Source organism: Centrocercus urophasianus, unplaced genomic scaffold (genome assembly GCF_019232065.1).
Source record: "Centrocercus urophasianus isolate 14NV4802_14NV808 unplaced genomic scaffold, USGS_Curo_1.0 seq_11, whole genome shotgun sequence".
Taxonomy (NCBI): domain Eukaryota; kingdom Metazoa; phylum Chordata; class Aves; order Galliformes; family Phasianidae; genus Centrocercus; species Centrocercus urophasianus.
Window position 1 is genome coordinate 20,459,366 of NW_024884253.1, and position 24,015 is coordinate 20,483,380.

Consider the following 24,015-nt stretch of genomic DNA (forward strand, 5'->3'; position numbering starts at 1 on the left):
TTCCATCAGTTGTCTGAAGAAAGCGTAGCCCCTCTGCACTAGACACCCCTGCAAAATCCGAGTCCTGTTTGCTTACACCTGGTGATAGTATTCCTCACCAAAATAAATGTCTACGCTTCAGGGAAGCAAATGCTTCTGGGATGCTCCTTCAGGAAACATCTGTGTCCATACACCTCAGTGAGGATGCTCTCTGAGAAAGAAATCTGTCACCATGCTCTTGATTTATTAGTATTTGATGTTGCGTTGTCCAATAACCCAACAAGTTTGTGCTCATCTCTGAAGATGTGTATAGGTTTTGTTTGCAATTTACACTGATTAAAGCAGCATTTCCAAAACACTCCAGTGAGTATTTCTGTAGCTAATGTAAAAAACACTGGACTTTGATCTGTGGTGTTTATAAAAGCTAGTTTATAATCAGGATATCCTATCTATTTTTATAAGGCAAAATAGTACATTTATGAAATCAGGACTTGTAAGGAAATAAATCTCGAATCTTAATTTGAAATGGAAAGGCATAAAATCATTTTGTTCTTTGTAACGTGAAGAAAGCTTGTTTCCAATTCCCCAAATATTTTAACAAGCAATATTCTGTATATACAAGCTTTTCAATATACGTGCACTAGTTACTAAACATATTTGAGCTCTTCCCCTGCTCCCAGCACACTCATGCACACACACACATATGTGATATTCATGTTAACAATAAATAAATTTTATTGAAGGGAAGAAACCAGTGCTTTCTTAGTCCATTTCTCCTGGAGGTTGCCTCAGGTTTAGTTTTTATCTTAAATATTGAAGGGATTTTATGGATTTACCAAACTACTATAATTTTTATTTCTTAATCTTTCTTCTGATAGATCCAACCCAGATCAGATCTTATCATTCTCTGTTTCAGTTCACTGCCACCATATGTAAGTGTTGTCAAGGCTATAATACATGAAGTATCCGGCTCCAGGGTTGGTTTCACTGTGGTTTTGGAATAAAGAGTTTATGATATGCTGTATCCTTCCTCTGAAATCAGTCTGTTCAGTGGATAAAGTTACCAAGGCACAGGTTGGATCTTCAAAGACACATAGGCATCCAAACTGAATCTAAGGATATTCCGCTGATTTGAAGCAAGGCATCTGTCTGATACCCTTCAAAGGTGGAAGGGCTCTTCAGGACATAGACAGAGACTGTTTAAACAGCCATTTGATCAACCCCAGGCAATCTCATTGCTGCAAATCCCCTAGCCTTGTGGTGAACCCACTAAGTCTTATATACGCAAAATGTGCACTCTTTCAGGTGAGACTTAACTGAGGCAGAGGCGTCCCCAGATTTCTCTAGCTTAGGCTGTGAAACTGAGAGACCTGATGGATATTTTGCTTGAGAATCTGAGATGTAAATGCATGCACATGTGCTCTGAGCTTGCTGTACAGATGGTCTGCAGACATGTGCCTCTGACAGGGACATCTGATGCTCCTGGGATGCACCAGACCAGCTGAGCAGGAACAAGGCAGCTGAGCAGCATGTAGGCAACAGTGCTGATAGTGTCCAGAAGCACCACAGTTTTTGTCTCTTTCCTATGAACGTATGGCCGCTAAAGCTGCCCCAAAGCATCAGATCTGCCATGGTGCTGTGTGGTGACAAGAGTACGTGCCTGCAGCACAGTTTATTTGCTACAGCACAGTAGCCATGACTGAGAAGTCCAAAGGGATGCCAGTGTTTTTGCACTGGATCTTCAGCTAAATCTGCTGTACATCAGAAAGTCAGCCAAACACAGAGAAATCCTCAGAACTAACTTAAATCTCAAAGAAAGGGGGAAAAAAAAGAAAAAAGATAATGTCTGGGAAGCTCAGCTATAGGCTATTTCGACTCCCACATCCAGAGGAATATCACCTTGCCCTGCTCCCCTGGGGCTCTGACTATATTACTTGGGCTCACCCTTTCTCACAGAATAATGCTCTTTAACCACTTCAGATGTTTGTTCTCAGTGGCAGATTGAGGGCAAAATCTGAGGTGGCAGAACAGTGTCTTCAGCTCTTCATTAAGAAAATGTATCAACATTTAAATTGTTGAGTTATGAGGATGTACACTGGGCACATTTGGCATATCAAACAGGCAAGAAAAAGACAGGGTTGGCTGAAGGTTCCCAAAGATTTGCTATTAGTCTAAAGAGGTTTGTTACTGATTTCAGAACAGAGCATAGAGCCCTCGTGCCTGAATGAATGTCTAAAACTGCTATCACTCGATCTGCCCAGGATTAAACAGGATGATGCTTTGGTTTACTGGCATTTACCAGAGTGGGAAAGTGTCTGTCAGGAAAAAAATGACAACACAATTTTCCTGCTACTCGTTTTTTTCCCTAAGCCAGCTCTAGTACTTCTCTGTTCTCACCTCCTCAGTGGGTTCCTACTTTCCTGCATAGCCAGAGTAGCCAGTGCTGCAGTATTTGGAGTCATGTGTATCTTCACTATGTATATGCAAAAGTTATCTGGATCCACACCAAGTTCCTTCCATGCCCTGGATCTGAGGGAAATGCTATGGGGGACAGGTCTGGTCTTCTGGTCATCTGCAGGCTTGTAGATGGAGAGAAGGTATTAAGGGGCAGCACTCTGCTTGGAAGGGTAAATGGACACCCCCAAGTAGAGAAGAACTGAGCAGATATTCAAGCAAAATCTTCCAGCCAACTTCTTCCAGCACATCCCAGGCATAATTTTCCCGTCAGCAAAGCTGAACTTGTACATCATTTCCATGAGATAGAAGGCTTAAGTTTTATCATCATTCATTTTTAAGAGGTCTTAGGTACTTGCTCACAATCATATAGCGTATGCTGACATCTGGTGGCATTCAGTAACCAAATCTTCATTAAACAAATAAGTTTCAGCTTGAAGGAGTTATTCTCATTTTCCTCCAGTTGGATCAGGAAACTGAGGGTTCCTCCCAGACAGTTTCAGGTTGAGGAGTTAGCCTGATGCCCACCTGTGGGACTGGAATTGTTCTAAATCCCTTGAGCGACATTTAAATGGATTTTGTCCACTAGGTAAGGAAGGGAGCATTAGCCACTATTTGCCTTCAAATTCAGTTATGCCAGTGCAAAATAGAACAAATGGAGTCTTGACTTTTCTCATTCTAAAGGTGGACAATCACTACACTAAAAATAAGTGAGGCAAAACTACCAGGAGCATGAACAGGAACTGAAACACTGTAAATTCTTAAATGGCTATACTTTTTATGTAATTTATTTTATCTTTATTTCAAATTGGAGAAATATAAGAAAAATAATGTGTGAAGAGTGAGTGAGATATATCAAAACCCCATTTCATGGCAAGTGAGAATAAATGGCATGGAGTCAACTGTCATGGTTTAAAAGATATCCATGATGTAGCTGTTCCATTAAAATTTGGATTAAAATCATGTTTAAATTTCATTTCCTCCAGTCTCTATACTGCTTTTGATTAGTTTTAAGAGCAGTTGATGGTCTTGTGATTTGAAGATTTTGCATTTTAAATTTTGTGTACATGGTCTGGAATTTTATGTGAAATTATGGGTTTGATCTTTGACCTCTGTTTACTGCAGTCCTGATTTGCCACTAATTTGATAGCAAGCCATAAGAGCCTACTGTAAACAAGCTGCTCACTTTACATAGCTATGTTTGGCTCCTAAATGAACAAGTATGTATGGAGTATACTTTGGGTACCGTAGCCTCCTAAAGAGATAATAAAAAACACATCACTGCTTAGCTCTCCAGGTAACGTTTACATTTGGAGAAAATCAGTTTCATACCTAATAGAGAGAGAAAATGCAATTCTTATCCATCTTAGGTTTGTTTGTTTAAAATTGTTCTTTAAAGTATTTTAGAGCTCAGGCTGTCTCTTTTGAAGTTAGTGGGAACTTTGCCATTTTTTTTGGAAAGGATCAGTATTAAGCCTAAATTGGTAGAGTCTAAAAGGCAAAAATGAAAATATCCAAAGTCTACAAATCTCTCACTGATCCACCATCCAGAAAGGAAAGACAAAAGACTTTTCCAAGGTCTGTAATGTACATCTTGATTCCAGGACTCCTGTTTCTCATACATTTCTAGGCTTTAAGATGGAAAGTAACTTCCAGAGATTGACAGCATATGGAGTAGGACACACTTGTACTGTGGACTTGTAAAAGTTCTGAGGGAAGGGAGATGAAAATTGCTTGTAAGTATCAGTGTACTGTCTGCACAAATCTTACACAATTTGTTCTGTGCTAGTACTACACAATATACACAACCTGTATCTCACACTGAGCAGATTCCCCAGCTCATGGGATCAGTCCTCCAGGTACCACCTTTACTTAACACAGTAAATGATCCAGCAAAAGCCTACCGATGGACACTTAACTTAGAAATATTTCTGCACAATTTTTGTGCTTTTAGCACTAATATGACACTAGCAGCCATATCCTCAAAGCCAAGGTCTTCACTTTCTCTTCTGTTGTCCAGCTCATACCATCCATCCCAGAAGTGAACTTTCCTTTACCAGGACTCTGAACAGTGGAGAGCAGACAGTGGTAGGAACACCAACATACCCTGAAGAAAGGGGTGCTTTCCTATTTGAATGAGAAAGTAACCATAACTTCAACCATTTATGGCTTAAGGAGTGTTCATAACTGACCAAAATCCATTAGACAAGGAACGTGTACTTTCTTTATCTAAAAGTGTGATTCATCTACAGTGACAAGGTGTAAACTCTGAGAAGTGATGGGATATTGGCCAACAAAATTTAATTTCTACAGTGCAACCACAGTGCAGTTCCAGACTGTTCCAGCTGCTATCAAAATTACACCAGAAACAAAAAAGAGCCCAATCGGCACAAATGCAATTAAAAAGAAAGAACTTTTGATGATAAGAACTAAGGCATCTCTTGTATTTGATCCTCTGACTGGCAGTGAGGCAGGTTCTTAGAAGCTTGCTCTTCTGCCATTCTATCTTACAATTTCAGAAGCTGTAGGTACCCACCAACCAAAATATAATCTTAGAAAGGGTGTAGGCTTTGGGCACCTCTCAAACAAGAAAGGCTTTAGACAACCAAGTGCATAGAATGCCTGAAATGAAGAAACCCTAATCTCAGGTCAAGCTATTCATGGAAGAAAGCAGGAGCTTAAGGCAGCTAGAGCTAAGAAACTGCATGCAAAGGACATGGTTTATGTGGTCCCAGTAACAGACAAGCTAGAGTTCAGGAGTGACAAGGATGAAGCACCGTCCTAGATAACCAGGGCCTGACGTCAACAAAGTGTCCGTTCAGTCTACAAAACTTTGTGACTCAACAAACATCATCTTCTGTTAACGCAGACCCATGCTTGGCCAAGGAATATATGATATAAATACAATATCCAAGTAAGGGAAACCATACAATTAAATCCCATAATAGTCTATTGTGTCTCCTTTGCTCAGAAGTAACACAAGCTGATAAGAACTTGATGAGAGCCACCCCTTCTTTCCTTTCAAAATGACTCTCAATAGGATGAGAAGTGTCAAAAATTCCCATCTTATGCATGACTCAATTTAAGCATCCTTGAGATTTTCTAGCAGCACTGCCAACTCAGGCAGCATCTACTCCATCTTCGGCTACACTGAAGACTGGAAACACTGCTCTCCGTCAAAACATCCTACTGATCCCATTTTCCATTTTGCCCCCATGGAACATGTCCTCAGAATGTTCTGAGCATGGGTCTCAAGGGATTTAGTACCTTTACACCCATCACTTCAGTATCACTAGCAGCCTGAAATCCACAATGTACATGTACAGAGACATGTGCACATACTGAATTGGTTTAAATAATGCAGGGTGGTAACTGAGCAGAAATTGTTTCCAAAGTGCTGTTTACTTTCCTATTAGGACTGGCTTAAAACCTAAAGAAAGGTAAAATTAATCTGAGTAACTTTGAGCTCTTACACATGTGAGACAATCTGAGATTTTAATAAATAAAGCATGCCACAAGGGCCCCTGGAGTGCTTAGACAGAGCAGGCATGTCTGGACCCAGTGCAGAACAGTGATCCATCACTGCTAGATCAATTTCCAAAGCAATTCAACAAGGGCTCCACGTAGACAGCACTACAGAAAACCTGTTCCAGTAGCATTCTTATGCATGAGAAAACCACAGTCACACTGTTTTAGGCAGGGAACCAATGGGAATGAAGGAAAACAAGACTATCCTCAAGAGACATTCTGGGCTCTCCACTCCTTCCACTCCCCTTAGACTCTGTTTCAATCTCTTAGCAGTTTGTGAATTTTTGGCAACAGAGGACCATGTTGCATAGGTCACTGCCAGCCTGGTGGAGACTGCTGTGGATTTTGGCCACCAGAGTTAGTTTTGGGCCCCTGCCTGCTGAAATGCCAACCTCTTTTCTCCCTATTTTGAGCTAGAGCAGAGGCGACTACAGGTGATGGAAGATTGGGAGAGTCTTCCTCAGCCCAAGCAATTTTCGTCAACCAGTTAATGCTTTTCCTCCTTGCCCCAGGATCTGCCATCCAACAACTGCAAATTGAGGATGACAAATAAGAACATTAGCCTGGCGTTTCTGCTAAAATGATCCCCCTTGAAGTAGCTGATGTTGACACTTAAATTGTCAGCAGACTTCCAGTTTAGCGCTCCAGTTAGAAGAATGAGTCCATTCACACTTCCCTCTGAGCTATTGTTCCAGCTCTCTCTGGACCAGGCAAATATCACTGCAGCAGTTTACACTCCAGTTCCACTTTAAAGTAGAAGGTTGTTAGGTTTTTTTGCAATCATAATACAAATTGCCTAGAAACTTTTTTCTAAATGTAAGCTTGGACTCCAGAGAATAATTACACAACACTGTAAAAATAGTCTGCAGCGATTTACATAGCTGTGAACTATTGGAGCTGTGTTTGCTATTTTTTCAGTGTACCTACCTACACACACTGCAACTAGCTGCAGTATTTACAGAGGATTCATGGAGCTGTAATCACAGAAACTGGTATTTCCAGTTAGACCAGACACACGAACAAAACATTTCATGTTATAAAGCAAGGTTTCTTATTGTGAGGTGTTATGTCATCATCTAAACTGAAGCACTGCTTTGCCAGTTCTGCCTCTCCCATATCCTAATTCACCTTTGGCTGGATTCAGATCCCATTCCTGTGGGGAATGCAGGAATTATTGATGTAGTGAAGAAGGAAAGTATTGATTTAATTTGGTTTCCTTCCTGTAAGTGTGCTTTCCTTCCATTTTCAAACAGCTTAATCATACAGGGGGGCTGTATCTTCATTTGTTTCTCTACAGTCATCATTGCTGTTGTGATCCATTGGGTATGGCATCTCCTTGCCTTCTGGACCACACTCCCCAGCCTGCTCTCCTGCATGCTGGTTTTTCTCTCTCTAAACCTTCTGTTGATGCTGGGACCACCAGTCCCTCTGCAACTAAGAATCAAGCCCATTTCTTCTGCAAAAGAACAGGAGAAATCTCTTCTGCAGCAGGTGGTACAATCACTGCAGGCTGAGCCTCATCTGTTACAGAAATCGTCACTTTGGACATTTCCAAGCCCAGCTGACCAATATTCCAGTACTTCCACAGTAGAGCATCTTCTGAGCTCTCCAGGTAACAAACAGCTAACATGCCTGGAGCCAGTAGATGCAGTAGCTTAATTTCTGCCTTCTGTACTCCTCTAGAAGGCCCTTTTTGTCCCTTTGTGCAACTCTGCCAAGCTCCTACCTTGCTAGCTGCTAGTCTACCTTTTAAGAAGCTTTTTCAGTTGTCTTCTCCAGGAGAGCTTAAGTGATTGTATTAGAAGTAACAGAATGAATGGATAAAGCCACAGGTTGGAAACAAACCCATTTCCTGAAATCTGTAAAGAATCTATTCAGGATACCTATTCACAGGTAAAGTATACATGACAGAAATAAGAATTTCTGCAAGTGAGTACATGAATATGGAAACAAAACCCATAACCTAGCAGTGAATATTCTGGCCATGAAATTTAGGCGCTGATTTGAAGGAGTTAAATTCCCAGGCTGCCTTTTCAGAGCAGGGTGGGGCACCAGGGAAGCCAGAGAGGGGGAAAAAAGGCACCTGAGAGCTCTGGGAAGGAGCAGCAGCACTTGTAGACCAAGTTCCTTTCCACTCCTGTACTCTTTGATGCAGATCTTCTCCAGCTGAGCATCTGTCAGAGCCCTTGGCTGTGCTGTGCTGCTTTGTGCACCCCTAGGTGTGGGGTGACTTACCAGCACAGCCCTGTCTGCACCAGGAAGCAAGTGCCACGTCCCCTACCCGCCTCGCCTCCAGCCGCCTATCCCTACTGCTGTGTCTGCGCATGGCATGGCCAGGGGGACATGGGCATCCTCCCCGAATCAGAGTGGGCATCCTGGAGCACGTTCTTTGAGGGCACCTTCTCCAGCTCCTGGTACAGCAAACACAAGGTAAGTGCCAGCCCTCAGGCACTAGGAGAGGGGAGCGGGGAAATCATTTCAGCTTCTCCACATTGTTCTCTGTAAAGCACCTTCCAGCACCTTCTTGCTGCCAGTACATGTTCCTTCTGCACCCCCTAAGCAGTGGCAGTGCAGGAGACTGTGCTGTCCTGGTCTGGAGCATCTCTGATGTTGGAGTTTCTGATGTTCTGATGTTCTGATGTCAGTGATGGTCATTGTGGTGTTTGGGCGACTGGAAAACAGAGACTGAAGCAGCCCCCAAGATCTAGCAAGTTGAAGCATCTGCTAACAATAAAAATGAATTGGAGACTGATTAAATCCTTTACTTCTTCCTTTCTTTTTGCCTCATAAAGTAGGAGGCATGGCAGGGTACTCAACATTCTTGTTTTTCACTACGTAAGAAGCAAACCACTTTTTTATGATGCAAAGTATTAGTATAAATTGTGCATAAAATGGCTTGTTGGTAACTGCTCTCCTTTCTCTGTGAGCAGCCCAGTAGCAGGTTGTAACTCAGGGAAGGTCCCCAAAACGTTTCCCTCTGGATTCTGCATGTGCTGCTGGCTGGATATCCAGGTGGCAGGAGGTGTTTCTCAGTTTCAGAGGGAGGAAAACCCCTCTGCTGGGGTCCCTGAGCAGTAGTGCTCCTGCCTGATGCCCAGTGGCAATGCTTCTGGGAACCAGAGCTGGGACCCCCTAAGGAAAGAAGAGTGTGGAGCCAGGAGTTGGTGTGGGTTTGGGAATTAGGGCCCTAGGGCTTGGAGTGTTTGCAGATCTGTTGGGGAATGCAGGGATGCCTGCACATCACAATGGAGTTCTAAATTTGCTTGCAAAGCATCTCAGCCCTGCTCCTGTGTTTCTTAGAGTAGTTGTATGAAAATGGCTGCTTTTTAGAGTCGGCTGTTTTCTTGCTCTGGTTTTCTGTGTTGGTATAGTTGAGGCTTTGGAGCAGACAATGGATAACTCTGGGTCATGAGCTGCCAACAACCTTCATTTTCCCAAGAGTTAGCTTCTTCTGGGCACCCTTGTTTCCACATTTTACATTTTTTGGAAGCATTGCAAACCTTTTCCTCCCTCCACTCCTGGCAAATGGATTGTGGTTGTCTCTGTGGATCAATCATTTCAGGTCTGCAGGCAGAGGTTCTGTCCTTTCCCCTTGGGAACACAAGACCATTTTGTCCTCTTCATTAGGTTTTGAAGAGGAGCTCTTTGTTTTCTGCCTCTGCCAGCTCTCATCTACCTGGAAACATTACAGGAAAGAGGAAGTGGATTGTTTTGGGAGGAGCATTTCTCAGCCCTGTGAGACATGAGGAGTTTAAAGATCCCCCAGACATGAGGGCCTTGGCATGGCTGGTGGCCACAGCTGCCTCATGCCATGTGAGTATCAAGGACATCCACTGAGGCAAGAGGATCTAACATATATGATAGGGAAATGCATGGCAATCAAGTAAGTCCTGAATGACGTTTGTAAACACGAAGCTCTCTGGAAGAAGTTAAAGCGCCTGTGCCCTTACTGATCCTAGATATTGGCACAAAGGTAGCTGGAGATTACGTGTTTGCAAAGGCTGGAAGTGGGACTTGCTGGCATCACATGGATGCAGCTTTCTTGGTGCTGCTCTGGGCCATGCGCTGACAGCCTTCCCTGTCACAGTCTTGTGTTGTGCATCGTGGGTCATGGACGTGTTTAATGATGTAGCAAAATCTGACGGAACACTCATTTACCTGATGTATTTCTTGACAAGCTACCACTTTTGTAATATTTTGAGTCTGTTGGAGTAATGAGCATAGGAAGCCACCACATGTGGAATTTGTCTGCTTAATTTAAAGTGTATGTAATTGCTTCAGTTTAATCCTTTTTTTCATTTCTCTTGGCAAATCTCAAAGGTTGTTTATTTATTTTCAGTGTTGTTGTTTATGGGCAAAACCATTTTGCAGCGTTAGTTGAGGTTGTTAACTATCATATTAATCAAGGTTTAACTTTGTATCAGAGAAAGAGAAAAGAGCTTGGGTAGAAATATTCAATGAAAGCTCAGAAGAAATGCTTCCTCCATAACTCAGTATTTTATGTGACTGTTGTGTATAGTCACTGTGTGTGGTTGTTCAAGTGTGGAAGCTGAGCCTGAGAGGGAAAGTCTTTTCATTTCTGTTTTTTTCCCTTCTTTGCCTGTCTTAATAAGCTTGGGGTTATTACAGGCTGCCCAGACACTCACATCAAGAGGTTGTTTTATTTCATGGGCTGTAATAAGTCATTTCAGCTCTAACCTTGAGGTTTGAAATGTTGACAGCTCCTTCAGACGGACCCGTGGCCTCCTGTCCCATGGCAATATATCAGCATCTGTCACAGGCTCACTATGCAGGTGGTGGCTGTGTGCAGCCAGAAACCCAATCTTCGTGTGCTCTGATCTGCTGGCAGCAGTGGCTGCCATCAGGTGTGGTGAGAAATCCCCAGGATTAAGCACATCGCTGTGAGGTCTTTTCTGTGCCACCTTCTATCATATACATGAAATGTAAAGTGCTACAATTAAGGCTTTAGCTCATTGTTTTGAAGGGGGAAGTCTTCAGCAATTCATCTCACCTCTCATTGCTATGAGCTCGATGCAGCCTCTTCATGTTCTAGCAAGGTGAAAGCATGGTTTGGCCCTAGAGGGAGTTGCCAGAGAAAGGTTGTCTCCTCATATCCCTTGGCTGAGGAAGCACCCCAGAAACATGAGATCCTCTTCTGTGAGAGCTGGCACTTGCACCAGAGAAAGCTGTTGTCACGTGCTGTTGTACAAGCTTCCACCAGAATGTTTAAAGCACTTAAAGAATGAATTTTCCCCTGGAAGGAGCAACCACCAGGTATTATCAGGCTGTTAATGGTGCAAACCCTCCTATTTTTGTTCCATTTTAAGTGTTTTGTAGGGTATTGGTTTTTTTTTCCTCTTCCCAGTCTCTAGTTTCCCTCATGCCACGCTCTGCTCCCTGATAGATTGCAGATGCTCACTGTTTTAGGCTGTTCAGGAAGCCAGTCCCTGAGCACAAAGAGCAGAAACAAGCATGCCCTCGCCCTGCTTTCTGCTGCTGTGCTCATCTGCGAAGGCTATGGTGGAAAGTTTTCCCCTACTCCAGCTCCCTCTTCTAAAACTATTGAAAGCCAACAAGGGTATCAAACTGACTCTACTTCCTCATATCATGCTCAACCTGTTAGGCTTCAGAGTTCAGAGGGTTTCCATTTCCTTCATTACACAAGTGAGTGTGCACGGGAGAAAATGTGTACAGAATTCTCAGTGGAAATGCATGTTCTTCACAGCCCTTGAAGTTATAAAAAGGAGCTGCCTCTGTCTTTTAATCTGTCATGGGGAATCCAAAAGTCAAAACTTATAATTAAAAAAGCTCTGTGAGCACTTGCTGTCAGTGCTGTTACATGCTCTTTTGGTGTGTTGTTCTGTCGGGAATCCAGCAGCAGTTCCACTGCTCTGTCCGCATTTAATTAAGCTCTGCTAGAAAAGAACATGTTGCTTAGGATCACAACTGCAGGGCTGTCAGCTGGGCCAGCTTTTGAGCACAAGCTTTCAGATTCTGCCAAAGCTGCAGCTCTGATCAACACTCTCCAGGTTAGAGAAAGAACAGCTGCTGCATGAGAATTTATTAATTACTCACAGATAAAGGAAATAACTACACAAGAGCCTTACCCTTGTCCTGTCCTCCTTGTGCTCGTACCATAGAAAAATTTGTATTATTGCAGCTCTCAAATTCCTTTTTTCCTCTACTCATTGTAGGAAGAATGAGAGTAAGCCATGGGGCAGTTTATACCTTAATATAGGGAAGGCAGGGCAGCAGGTCTGGAGCAGATGCCATGGATGAGCAAGTAGTCCAAAGACTGGAGGCAGCTTACGGTTTTCTCAGCCAATCTAAGGAATGATCTGCTGATCTGGTTTTCACCAAGCACTGCTGTAGGTCCAGAACTATATGTGTGTAGGCCCAACTAGAGCTCTGCTGAGCGTTGTTTCCTGATTCTCACTGAGTTATTTTTCCCACATCTCAGACTTCTTCCAGTGCTTCCCCTTCCACCCTTGATAGAGTAAAATGAGTTTTTCAGTTTTTCTGAGGATATTAAAGAGCATATAAATTTGATTTCTTTTTCTTTCTTTCTTTCATTTTTTTTTTTTAATTGTTCAGGAGATAGAGTTAACCTGAGGCTTCTTAATCATGCTAATCCGTTTTAATAGATTTGAGAGCATTAATTTGGAATTTTCTAGGCATGAATAACATCTTACCATTAGTCAGAAAGGGGGAGCAGAAGACCAGTGCAAGAGAACTTTACTCACCATTTTACATATCCTGCTTAGTGCATAAATTAGTTTTGGTTTGGACTGCTTCGAAATGGTATTTAACTGAAAGATTTTCATTATAGTGCAGACTCTGTCAGATATCCAGCTCACGCTGATTGCAGAGCTTAAAACAGGCACTGTCCTTCAGGACAGTGATTCAGAGCAGTGGAATCAGATTTATTCTGGAGCAGAATAGGGTGATTGCTTCCCCTTGACATCACCAAGTAGGAAACACCAGGCACAGGACAAGCTTCAATCCCTACCCTGCTTTGTCCTGCCCACCCTGAAGCTCTGTAAATAGTGGGCTCTAAATTAAACTGGCCATGGCTATTATGTTGATTTTGGTGTCCCACAGTCTTGCCTCAGAGTTGCAAGGCGTGGTTGAAGGTCTGGCTGCTCATGTGATCACCAGTCTGCAGGTGAGATTTCATGAAGGTGCTGCATGCTTCTGGGGCATCACTGAAGAGATTGAAGATATCAAATCTGTGCTTCTGCTGCTTCACTTGCTGTAGTGCCTCATTTGGTGAGACAGTTTGGATAAATGGGCAGCAGAATACTCATCTAATTTCTTAAATAGAAGTTGCCCTTCTCATAAAATCCCACCTATGATCACATGGGCACTTACAATTTTGTGATCCAAAGAAGACTTCGTTGTTCTTTGAAGCTAAGATACAATGTTCATCTTCTTATGTCCTGGAAGTCTGCTTTGGGCATAAAAAAATCGATGTCTCAATCTTACCTTTGCATCTCTGTAGCAGTATGTTGGGACTGATTAACTCCTGTTTGAAGGAATTAAAAAAATCCCAGTGACTTGTGTAGAAATTTGACCGAACTCAGGAAACAAGGCTTTAGAAATATGAGCAAACTCCAGAATGTGCACTTCAGCCATAAGGGGAGTGAGGACCTTTGGCTAACCTAATAACCAAGGCTGTGATCATTCCATTTGGAGTTTTGGTGACACGTATAAACTGTTACGTCCATGTTTATAATGTCACCACACGTCGTCCCAGAAGAATGGCATTTATTAATGTGAACAGTTGGGAGATATGCTTTCCATTCTGTGACTAATCTAGACTTAGAAACATACTGCCAGCAGCTTCAAAAGACAGCCAGTTGGTGTGCAAATCAACGCCAGGCCTAGAACAGAGATCTTGAGAAATGTGGCAGTGATATTTGCAGAGTAAGCTCAAAAGTAAATAATATCAAACAAACAGATGTGTATTGCAAAAATTGGGGTTACACCAGTGTAACTTCACTGTTTTCTGTGATGCTCATGGCTAATTTACGTTATCTAAGCTGGAAGCTTTGGCCTCCTTTGGTGATATGAACTGTTTTGCCTGTAAGGTGAAAATGAAGAGATATTGTGGAAAAGTGGAGAGAAATCATGGGACTGCTGGATTTCAACACCTGAATGAGGCACCCAGTAACTGTCTAAGAGAAGGCTTGTATCATCCGTTGTATCCAGCACTGTTTCTGCAGAAGCAATCCCGTGGTGCATGGGCATGTGGGATATTGGCCCACCATACTAAGTGCAAGATCTGGAGGAAGACGCTCCATGTGTGAAGGTCATGACTCACAGGAAAGCAAGCTGGCTGCTTGGACATTGCTGCTTCAGTATGGCTAAGACAAAGTAGTTAGTAAGCCTAATTTGCTGACTTTAATTCCTTTAACTGAATCAGCTCAGAAGGAGCTAAAATCTACACCAGAGTCTTAGCTAGCATGTACAATGATTTAACCTTTATCTTGATCAAAATGCAGTCATTTTGCCAACTGATACGAATTGCGCTTGAATCCTTTTTCATCAACAGCCAAAGATATCCACACTGGAAAGAGATTCCTGTAAAAACAATCAAAATATGAGCTTTGTGTACATAACAGACTTGTAACCAGAGAGTCAACTGACAATTAAAACCTGCTTTAAATTTTAGGGATTCCAGCCTTGGAGTGAGTGAATTCTGATTCCGTTTACTTTGCTTTATGACTCTAACCTACTCTTTCCAGGCATTTTATTTATATATTTATGTTTTGGACTTGTCACAAAGTTCTTGCATTTATTGACTTCTAATGACATTAATCTTTTTGCTTTTTTTTCCTATTTCAGTGACAGTGACTATTCCTATTTCTGTTGCTCCTTGCAGTGATTAAAGTACCATGAACATTCATTGTCTGTGTTATCATGCAGTAGTGACTTAGTCATCATATCAAAATGATGGAGAACAAAGCTTGTAGTGTCTGCTAAACCTTGAGTCAAACAAAGACTAACAGCTTTTATCAGATCAAGGCTCTAGCATCTCTTGGCTATAGATCAAAAGCTTCTAGGACAAACTAGAAGCTTTTGATCATTATGCGTTTTACAAGAGAGAGCTGATAGCACCTAAAGAAAAGGGTGCTCAGTTCTCACTTTTTCTTTCAATATCTAAAACAGAATGGACGGAATTTATCTGTATAGGTCTCATCTCTCTAGTGCTCCCTGTTGAGTGGAAACTGTTTTACTACATAGATTGCTCTGAAAGTAATTTCTCCTATTTATTCCACAGAAACTACAACAGATAAAAAAAAGCACAATAACACTGTTTGGTAGAGCAGTTCATCAGTTACAAAGCAATATTTTTAAGCCTAGTTACTGTTATTAGCTATGCATTTTTGCCAGTGATGAAGAAAAGCCTGCATGCAGCACTTGTAAAAATCTGCACTAGCACAGGTGACCTGCTTTCACCACTGCTGAAATGCACCACCACTTCACTGTGCTCACATCCACTGTTTGGTCTCCACATTCAGAAAGTATCAATGAATATCAGTGGGTGCCATTTTTTTCCAGACAGAGGAACGCAATAACACACATTCACTTCATACACGTTTCTATGTCAGATGCCATTTTGTCAGACTGGCCTTCTGCTGCCATGTGTCACACAGCAACAAAACAGAACAGAATATTGGTGGGAAGTTTCAACCTTTACTGCCATAGTGCCCAGCTGCCTCTGCCATCACGGGCCAACTTAATAAAATAGGAGGCATTAGTCTTGGAGCAGCCCTCATACTGTATTCAATATTATATTAATATACCAATAAGAAGCCAGCAAATTCTATAAGATAAACTTTCTGGAAGAATGCTCAAAATTAGGTGAAAATACTTTTTATCTCATTCAAGAGCAACAGAGAGCATAAAAAGTAGATAAAGGTACCTAGAAGGAATTGTCCATCTAAGCTGATTCCTGTTTTCTCCAGCAGGTCAAAAGATGTTTTGGTTTGTGGTAAACTAGACATTCCTTTGTATACCAGCCAGCACCCATCATGAACTACAGTTGGCTCACAATGCTTTAAGTCAAGTTACAAATCAAAGTAAAAGATCAAAATGTACAACTGTAATGTGTCACAGGAAAACAGAAAGGGAAAATGAGGCCATTGTCTATATCCCAGGCCCCTGCAAGAAGTTGGCGTATGAGATCATTTCTCTAAGAAATGCATTCGTTATCCTAAACCCCAGATTTACATCTTAAAGTTTTTACCAGAAGCATCTGTGAATTAAAAGCATCCAGTTGTGTTTGTGTGTCTATGCGCCCATATACATGTGTGTGAATATTTTAGTGAGTGCAAGACCTCTTGTTTCTAAATCATCACTGATAATCTAACAGTTGTTTATATTTAAATGAATGGTGTTGCTAACCAGAATGTTCTGCCTTCTGGAGTCCAGTCCTTTTTTTACATTACAAACTATCTGTAAATGATTAACGCTCTCTGTGGAAATGAACAAGGAGAGCCAAGTGCGTGAGGGGCAGGAAGAAAAGCAAGAAAATGTGCAGCACCCCTCCTCTGCAGGAACTGGAAAGGCCTTTGGGCTGTCCATTCCTCTACTATATAATCACATAATTCTTTTCCCAGATGGATCAAACTTCATTCTAAATGCAGTTGGGTCTTTTCTTTTTACCCCTCCTCTTGTTACTTCTCTTAGAAGCTGCTCCGAAATGCCACCAGTCTGCGAGTGTACTAATCATAGAATCACTCAGGTTGGAAAAGACCTTAAAGATCATCGAGTCCAACCACAACCTAACCATACTACCCTAACTCTAACAACCCTCTGCTAAATCATGTCCCTGAGCACCACATCCAAACAGTTTTTAAACACATCCAGGGATGGTGACTCAACCACCTCCCTGGGGAGCCTATTGCAGGGCTTAACAAGCCTTCTGTAAAGGGGTGTTTCCTGATATCCACCCTAAACTTACCCTGGCACAACTTGAGGCCATTTCCCCTCATCCTGTCACCTGTCACCAGTGAGAAGAGACCAACCCCGCTCTCACTGTAAGCACCTTTCAGGTATTGGGAGAGAGCAGTAAGGTCTCCCCTCAGCCTTTTCTTCCCGAACTGAACATCCGCAGTTCCTTCAGTCTCTCCTCGTAGGGCATATTCTCCAAACCCTTCACAAGTCTAATTTCCCATTCATGTTTACGCAGGCCCACAAGTTTGACAGTGGGGTCCAACAACTGAGCATGTTGAGAAGACTCTTCTGTGCACATTGAGGGAAGAGTTTGCTACAGCTAACAGATTCATTGAGAGGGGATGAGAGTAGTCTGCCTTTGTTGGAAAGCAATGCTGAGAGGTGCATGCTGGGAAAGGCATATCATTGCCTTGCTCCTCACAGCTGGTATAGGAGATTTTTACTGTTGCTGTCTGGGCTTTGTGTATCTCTGTATTCCAGCAAGGCTTATACTAAAATACCAGAAGGGAACAAGCTGAGTGTGTTTTGTTCCGAGGCATGTTTGTGTGTACAGGCAGAGCGAGGCACTCTGTGCCTTCTCCTGCAACCTAACATTACACTTACAGCATGATTTATTCAGTCATTCAGGTAGCTCCCTACTGAGTTTGCAGTGTTTCTGAGTACGGACAGAGCTACTCCATCTTCTAGAGCATGAACTGTCCCCATGAATCTTGTGTGTGCTCCGTGCTTTGATCTGCCTCCTCCTCAGCTTTCTGGACTCTTAGGTGTCCAGAGAGACATGTCTAACAGGTGGAGCATCTCACTATGAGCCATGCTATCATTTCTGGGAATTAATATATCAAATGTATTAGTGGTTGGGATTGTTCCTTGCCTTTTATACCAGAAACAAGGCAGGTCCAGACTGGAATACCTAGGAAGCCAGCTCAAGCACAGCAGCAGAGGGATATCCCTCAGCCAGTTGGCCTTTTTGTGGGAGAAGCTGGTCAGACATCCTTGTTTCTCCTGAGGGACCTGAAAACTGACAAAGTTAAGCAATCCTTTTCTTGCTTTTCTGGGTATGTAATTTCTGTAGTTGCCATGGAGATGTTATGTGATGATCCTTGAGAAAATCCTTCTATTAAGATGTTATCAACTATGATTGAAATTTTTAGAGCCTCTATTGTGCACACACTGGAGAGGCTTTTATTTGCAATCTAACAGGTGATATTAAAACATGAAATGCTCTCTGATTATGCAGCACGGCGTCTCAGTCTCTTCATCTGAGGAACAGTGTAAAAATCCATTCTGTCCCTTCCCTGTTCTCTCATTTATTTCCTAATTCTGCTATTTGATTCTTGAGTATAGGAAATTGAAATTTAGGAGATGAGAGATTTTGCTGTAACTCCTCAAAAAGAAATTACTGTTCATAGTGCTTGTAATATTATAGTGGATAGATATGTCTGTGTACATGTATAGTGAGCATGTTAAAAGTTATTTTTTAATTATCTTTTACCATTAAAATTCATCACCTCAGTTTGGAATACATTATGGATGTTAACTAATCGGACTGAGGAATATAAATAAGAATGCATGAAAATGAAGCGTGGAGCTGAGCAGAAGTGCCCCATTTCTGTGGATGATCTATCCTCTCAAGCTCCCACACCCTTTGATACCTTACCAAGATTTTTATCTCAGCCTTTACAATTTGTATCCTTCATGAAAATAAAGATGCACTCTAAATTCAGAAGCTAATGGAAGACAAAACCTAGCAAAGGCAAGAGAACTGCAATAGTTGTAGATAGGAACTATGTCTACTGTGGTTTGGAATCCTGTGTAACAACTCAGGTAAAACATGTGAAGTGTCTTGTCTTCAGTCAGATTTACTCTGGCTTAGTTCCCTAGCTCTCCTCTCTTCTTTTGCTCCTAAAAAAGACAGAGAGAAATGTTTTAATTCTCTCCTTGAATGTCCTTTGTCTTCCATGTCACAGTGAACGATCCACATGTCTTTTCATTAAATGTTCCAATACTGTTAATTGCTCTTTTGCTATTGTTTCAGGTCTCCTTCAGTACTTTACGTGGGCCTGAATCATATGAATATACAAATTGTACTGTGAAAACCCCTGAAAACAAGGAATTTATTTTCTTTATACATCTGTAAAGCACTGAGTACAGCCAGAGCTTTATAAGTAATAATAGCTAAATGATAAGCTTCTCCTAATTCCACATGGTAACTCTTTCAAAGCTATGTTTTTTGTTAAGGATTCGGAATTTGCCTTGCTTCAGAGTTAATTCAGAATTGTAATTTTAGGAGGCGTTTCTCCTATTTTTGTTACAGGATCCATTCATCTCTGTCTGGAGAAATCCTAATTACTGGAATTCAGATGTGGCATTTGAAGCCATGTAATTCATAACGTTTGTTGAGAACACCTTTAGATCACAAATAAATGCAGAAATAAAGACAAATAGTTTAACTGGCATTGCAAAGCTAGCAGAGAACATGCCTTCAAAATGATTTTTTTTTTCTTTTCATCAGTTTAATTTACCAGCATGAAAAGTTTCCACAAATAATGCCCATATACCTTTTACTCGATACAAATTCAGTTAATCTTTCTAAGTATTCATTTCAGGGGCCTGGAAACTTCAGTTTAATGTGCAATAGGAAAACACAGCTGTTGTATGGGTAACTTGCATCTCACTGTATAACTGAATCTCCAATGCAGATTTTACTGTGCTGGGAATAAATTTATTAGAATTATTGCCAAAAATTTAGATTTCAGCCTGGCTTTCATTTGTCATAAGTCCCTTGCTTTACTTTAACAATAAAAAGAGACCTTGCATATAAAAGGCTCTTTTAAAACACTGCCAGAATGATGTGAAAAGGTGTTAGGGTAAATAAGCATCAGGCTCTGCATGAGTGCTCAGAGGAGGATCATATGCAGCAATATGTAATTCTGCCGCTCATTTATTTTGACTAGCAATACACTGCCACTCCAGTTGGCAAATAGATGCCTTCTGTCTGATCCTTCAGAGCCCCCTTCCCCACGCCTGAGCTTGTGTGAGAGGCTTATGCAGCTGGGACGTGGGATGCCACGTACTGGTGAGAGTACCTTACTTGAGACAAGTTTATCACTTCTTGAATCCCCCGGGCAGTCCCTCGTAAAGTCATGATCCTTTGGTCACTTTCATGGCTGGCAAACCACGCAGGGTCACCATTTTACAGCACTTGCTGTGGCTTGTGAATTTTAATCCACCTTCAGCGTTCAACATTGGCAGGTGGTTTATGAAGAACATGACACTAATGGGGTATATTTTGGGAGGGTTGTTTCAAACCTGGAACAGTGCCTTTGTAGACTCGCAAACAGTTGTTTTAACACAAATGAGGCAGTGAGGAGTGGAGGGCTACGAATGGGGATCGAAAGGCATTCCTTGAGCCAGTTTAGCCAGCAAGGGAAACACAGAATCATAAATTCATAGAATTGCTTGAGTTAGAAGAGATCCTTAAAGGTCGTCTGGTTTAATTCCCCTGTAATGAACAGGAATGTCTACAGCTAGATCTGCTTACTCAGAGCCTCATCTAGCCTGACCAGTATGTCTCCAGGGATGGGGCATCCTCCACCTCTCTTGGCAACAGGTTCCAGTGCCTCACCACCCTTACCATAAGAAACTTCTTCCTTATATCCAATCTAAATCCTCCCTCTTTTAGTTTGAAACCACTTTCCCTTGTTCTATCACCGCAGACCCTGCTAAAGAGTCTGTCTCCTTACTTACAGCCCCCCTTCAGATACTGAAAGGCCACTATCAGGTCTCCCTTGAGCTTTCTCTTTTCCAAGCTGAACAGCCCCAGCTCTCTCATAGGAAAGGTGTTTCATCCCTTGGATTATTTTTGTGGCCCTCTCCGGACACACTCCAACAGATCCACATCTCTCCTGTACTGAGGATTCCACATCTAGATGCAGTACTCCAGATGAGGTCTCACTAGCACAGAGTAGAGGGGCAGGATCACCTCCCTCCACCTGCTGGCCACGCTTCTTTTGATGCAGTCAATGATACAGTTGGCTTTCTGGGCTGTGAGGGCACATTGCTGACTCATGGTCAGCTTGCCATCCACCAGTACTGCCAGGTCCTTTTTGGTAGGGCTGTGTTCCTTCCTTATATCTCCCTGCTTGTACTGATAGCAATGGTTGCCACAACCCAAGTGCAAGGCCTTGCACTTGGATTTGTTGAAACTCATGAGGTTTGTGTGGACCCATTGCTTAAGCCTGTCTAGGTCTTTCTGGACAGCAGCATCCCATCTCTCATGCATGTTGACCACACCAGGCAGTTTTGTGTAATTCAGAAAATAATGACTGCACTTCTTGGTGTCATTGATGAAGATGTGAAAGAGCATTGGTCCCAGTACTGACCCCTGAGGTACAACACTCATCTCTGATCTCCATCCAGACATTGAACCTTTGACCACTGCTCTTTGGGTACAGTTGCGCAACTAGAGATCTGCCAAACATTGGTAAATCTTCTGTCTATTGTCCATGTGCTGCAAAGCCAGCAAGTGACTTTAACAGCTTGTTTCAAATCAAATTAAGGTAAATGAAATAAAATGTCTGTATTCTTTTACTTTTTGGAAAACTTACAGGAAGGATGTTTCTAGGACAAGTGTAATGTATTTGGAAGCATTGGAAGAATGCGTCAACAGTTTGAAATCTGGGGTACAACAAAGTGGCCTGTAGGTTCAGACAGATGTTTTGGAGATGAAGGGATTTGCATCTTATGCCAACAGTTTTGAGTATTTCAGTCTTTTTCCTGTAGAACTTCTTAGTCGAGTGAAGTAGCACCATGGCTCTGGAGTTGTGTCTGCAACTGAATTCCCTTGTGGAGATTTGTCTCAAGACTTTTGTGTGGGAAGTTCTGCAGTTGTATGGATGATATCACAACTGGATATCACAACTGGAAACTCTGTGTTCAGAGAATGTCATGTTTATTACTTAGAAAACTGGCTGCTATACCAGTCCTCTAACCTCTAAAGGACACTGAATTGTGGACACAGCACAAATGCTAAAGCCTTTTATATGACAAGATTAGAATACAAGGATTCTGGTGGCCTTCAGGGCAATACAGCAACCGTTTCAGTTTGATAGTGTAATCTTTCTTCTGTTGCAAGTCATCGTCTTTCATTCATGCCTGGTTTTATTAGTCTGAGATGTTGTATCCTATTTTTTCTTTCTCGCTTTGAGCACTTCTTTATATGATAGCTCTTGTGCATTAGGAAAAGTCTGTTAGCTTATGATGCTCTTTGATTTGTGAAGTTTACAATCTAATTTTCTCCTTTACTGAATTTTTGTTCCGTGTTGTTTTCTTTAACATTGGCATGTCTGAGTATGAACACACATAAGACAGTTTTGCCGTGCTATAGCTGTGTGGTGTGACTGTACTTTCATCTTGTCTCCCATGTGATATTTGACCTCCCTCATGCACTGCACTCTGCTTTTAATCTGTAGGGGTCTGTCCAGCCCTGGCTTTGGAAGTACGATGCTATCACACTATTAACCAGAGCTCATTAACACATGTCAGTTTAGAGCAGGCAGCACAGTATATATGCCAACAGCAACATTCAGGTGAACCATGTGGTCATTACGATAAAATGATCTGAGCAGTGAGGGTAAGTTTAGAGCTCAGACTGCCACTATAGATTTGCCATGATCCTGTGCAAGCACTGTTTTCCCTGGCTCCTCAGCCCTGCCCATGGCCTAAGTCTCCACATTTGCCTTATGACTGTCAGAGTCTGCCCCAGCGAGGCCACAGAAAGGCCAGGCTGCAGCCTGAAATGGGCTTTTGCCAAGCCAAGCCTATGGCCCTGCCCATCCTCTGTCTCCATCCCCAGGGAGCTGCTTGGTGCCCCTGGCTGCCTGTTCCTGCCTTAGTATGGGAAGGCCTTACCCTTATGGTCTCCATGAGGAATTGCTGGCACTGTTGGCCCTGGGAGATGTCATACGGAATGCTGAGGGAAATTTTGGTCTCAGTACCAGGGAAGTACTGAAACTATGATTGCATACATTGTCTCAGTAGTTACCAGAAAATTAGAAGGCCAAATATTTGAGCTGCTCTCAGGAATTTCTGGAAACTGCAAAAAGAGCAATGACTTTTGAGAGATAATTCCAATTCAGAACTTGGGTGATCATGGTGAGAAATCTGGAGCAGCCCACAAGGCTAGTTGAAGAAAGCTCACTCTAATCTAATGAAGCAAAGCTCTCATGTAATTGGCAAACCAACCGCTGAGGTACAAAAGCATTTAGTGCTGGAGGGGGCACCAGCGATGCACAGCATGGGAAGACTTCCTACTGGAATCCCTATTCATGTGTTACATAGAGCCATAAAAGGGGCATTTGATTCAGAGTTCCTGGAGGTAGATACTCAGATCATCATTGGAAGCAGTAAGTGAGTGTAATTTTGCAGTTTTTGTTTATAATGACAAATTAAACAGTCTCATCCTCTGCCACCAGCTGCATGCAAGTTTTATCTTAAGAGAAAAGGAACGGCTCTGAGAAACATTATAGGCCAAGACAGTCATTCTATATGATACCTTACACCTGGATTTTCAGCAACCCAGGATGGATGTAAGTGCACAGGTCTGCCCACTCATGCAGATTGAGCTTGGTGACCTTACTGTTTCCACCCATGTTCTTCACTGACACTGTTGCTCATCCCTTGCAGCCATGGCACGTACACCTCGTCTGAGGACTGCTGGCTGCCATCAGGAGTTAGGGCTCCTAGGGAATTTTACACCAAATGATGAAAGTGCTTTTGGCAGCTTAAAAGCTGGATTGAGAACCCCCTTTGAGACCAGCACAGTTTCTCCCTGAGTCTGGTTGCCTCCTGCTTGGTTTCTGCAACCGTTGGCTGGGATTAAGGAGCTGTAAGGTGCTGCTCAGAGATACACCTGTGAGGGCTGTATTGGCTGCTGATCTGGAAAAAGCTGCAGAGCCCATGCTCTGTGCTGCAACTAGCAGGGATGTATTACAATTACTTACGTGAAGGCAACAAAATGATGAGGTAAATGAACTGGCAGTTCCTGTTTTTTGTTCCCTGCTGCCGCCTTATTCTTAAACCCTTCATGATGAG

The 24,015-nt window shown here is 42.3% G+C and overlaps 1 protein-coding gene across 1 annotated transcript in view; it reads left to right on the top strand.

Moving 5' to 3' along the window:
• The first annotated feature begins 4,107 nt into the window (after positions 1-4,107).
• The window catches only part of NIPAL2 (NIPA like domain containing 2), a 51,038-nt gene continuing 31,130 nt past the window's right edge, over positions 4,108-24,015 (top strand). Inside the window, exons 1-2 of the mRNA XM_042808909.1 lie at positions 4,108-4,169; positions 8,117-8,391. Coding sequence (XP_042664843.1) covers positions 4,157-4,169; positions 8,117-8,391 — 288 coding nt within the window. The 5' untranslated portion in view covers positions 4,108-4,156. The remainder of the gene's footprint in view (positions 4,170-8,116; positions 8,392-24,015) is intronic.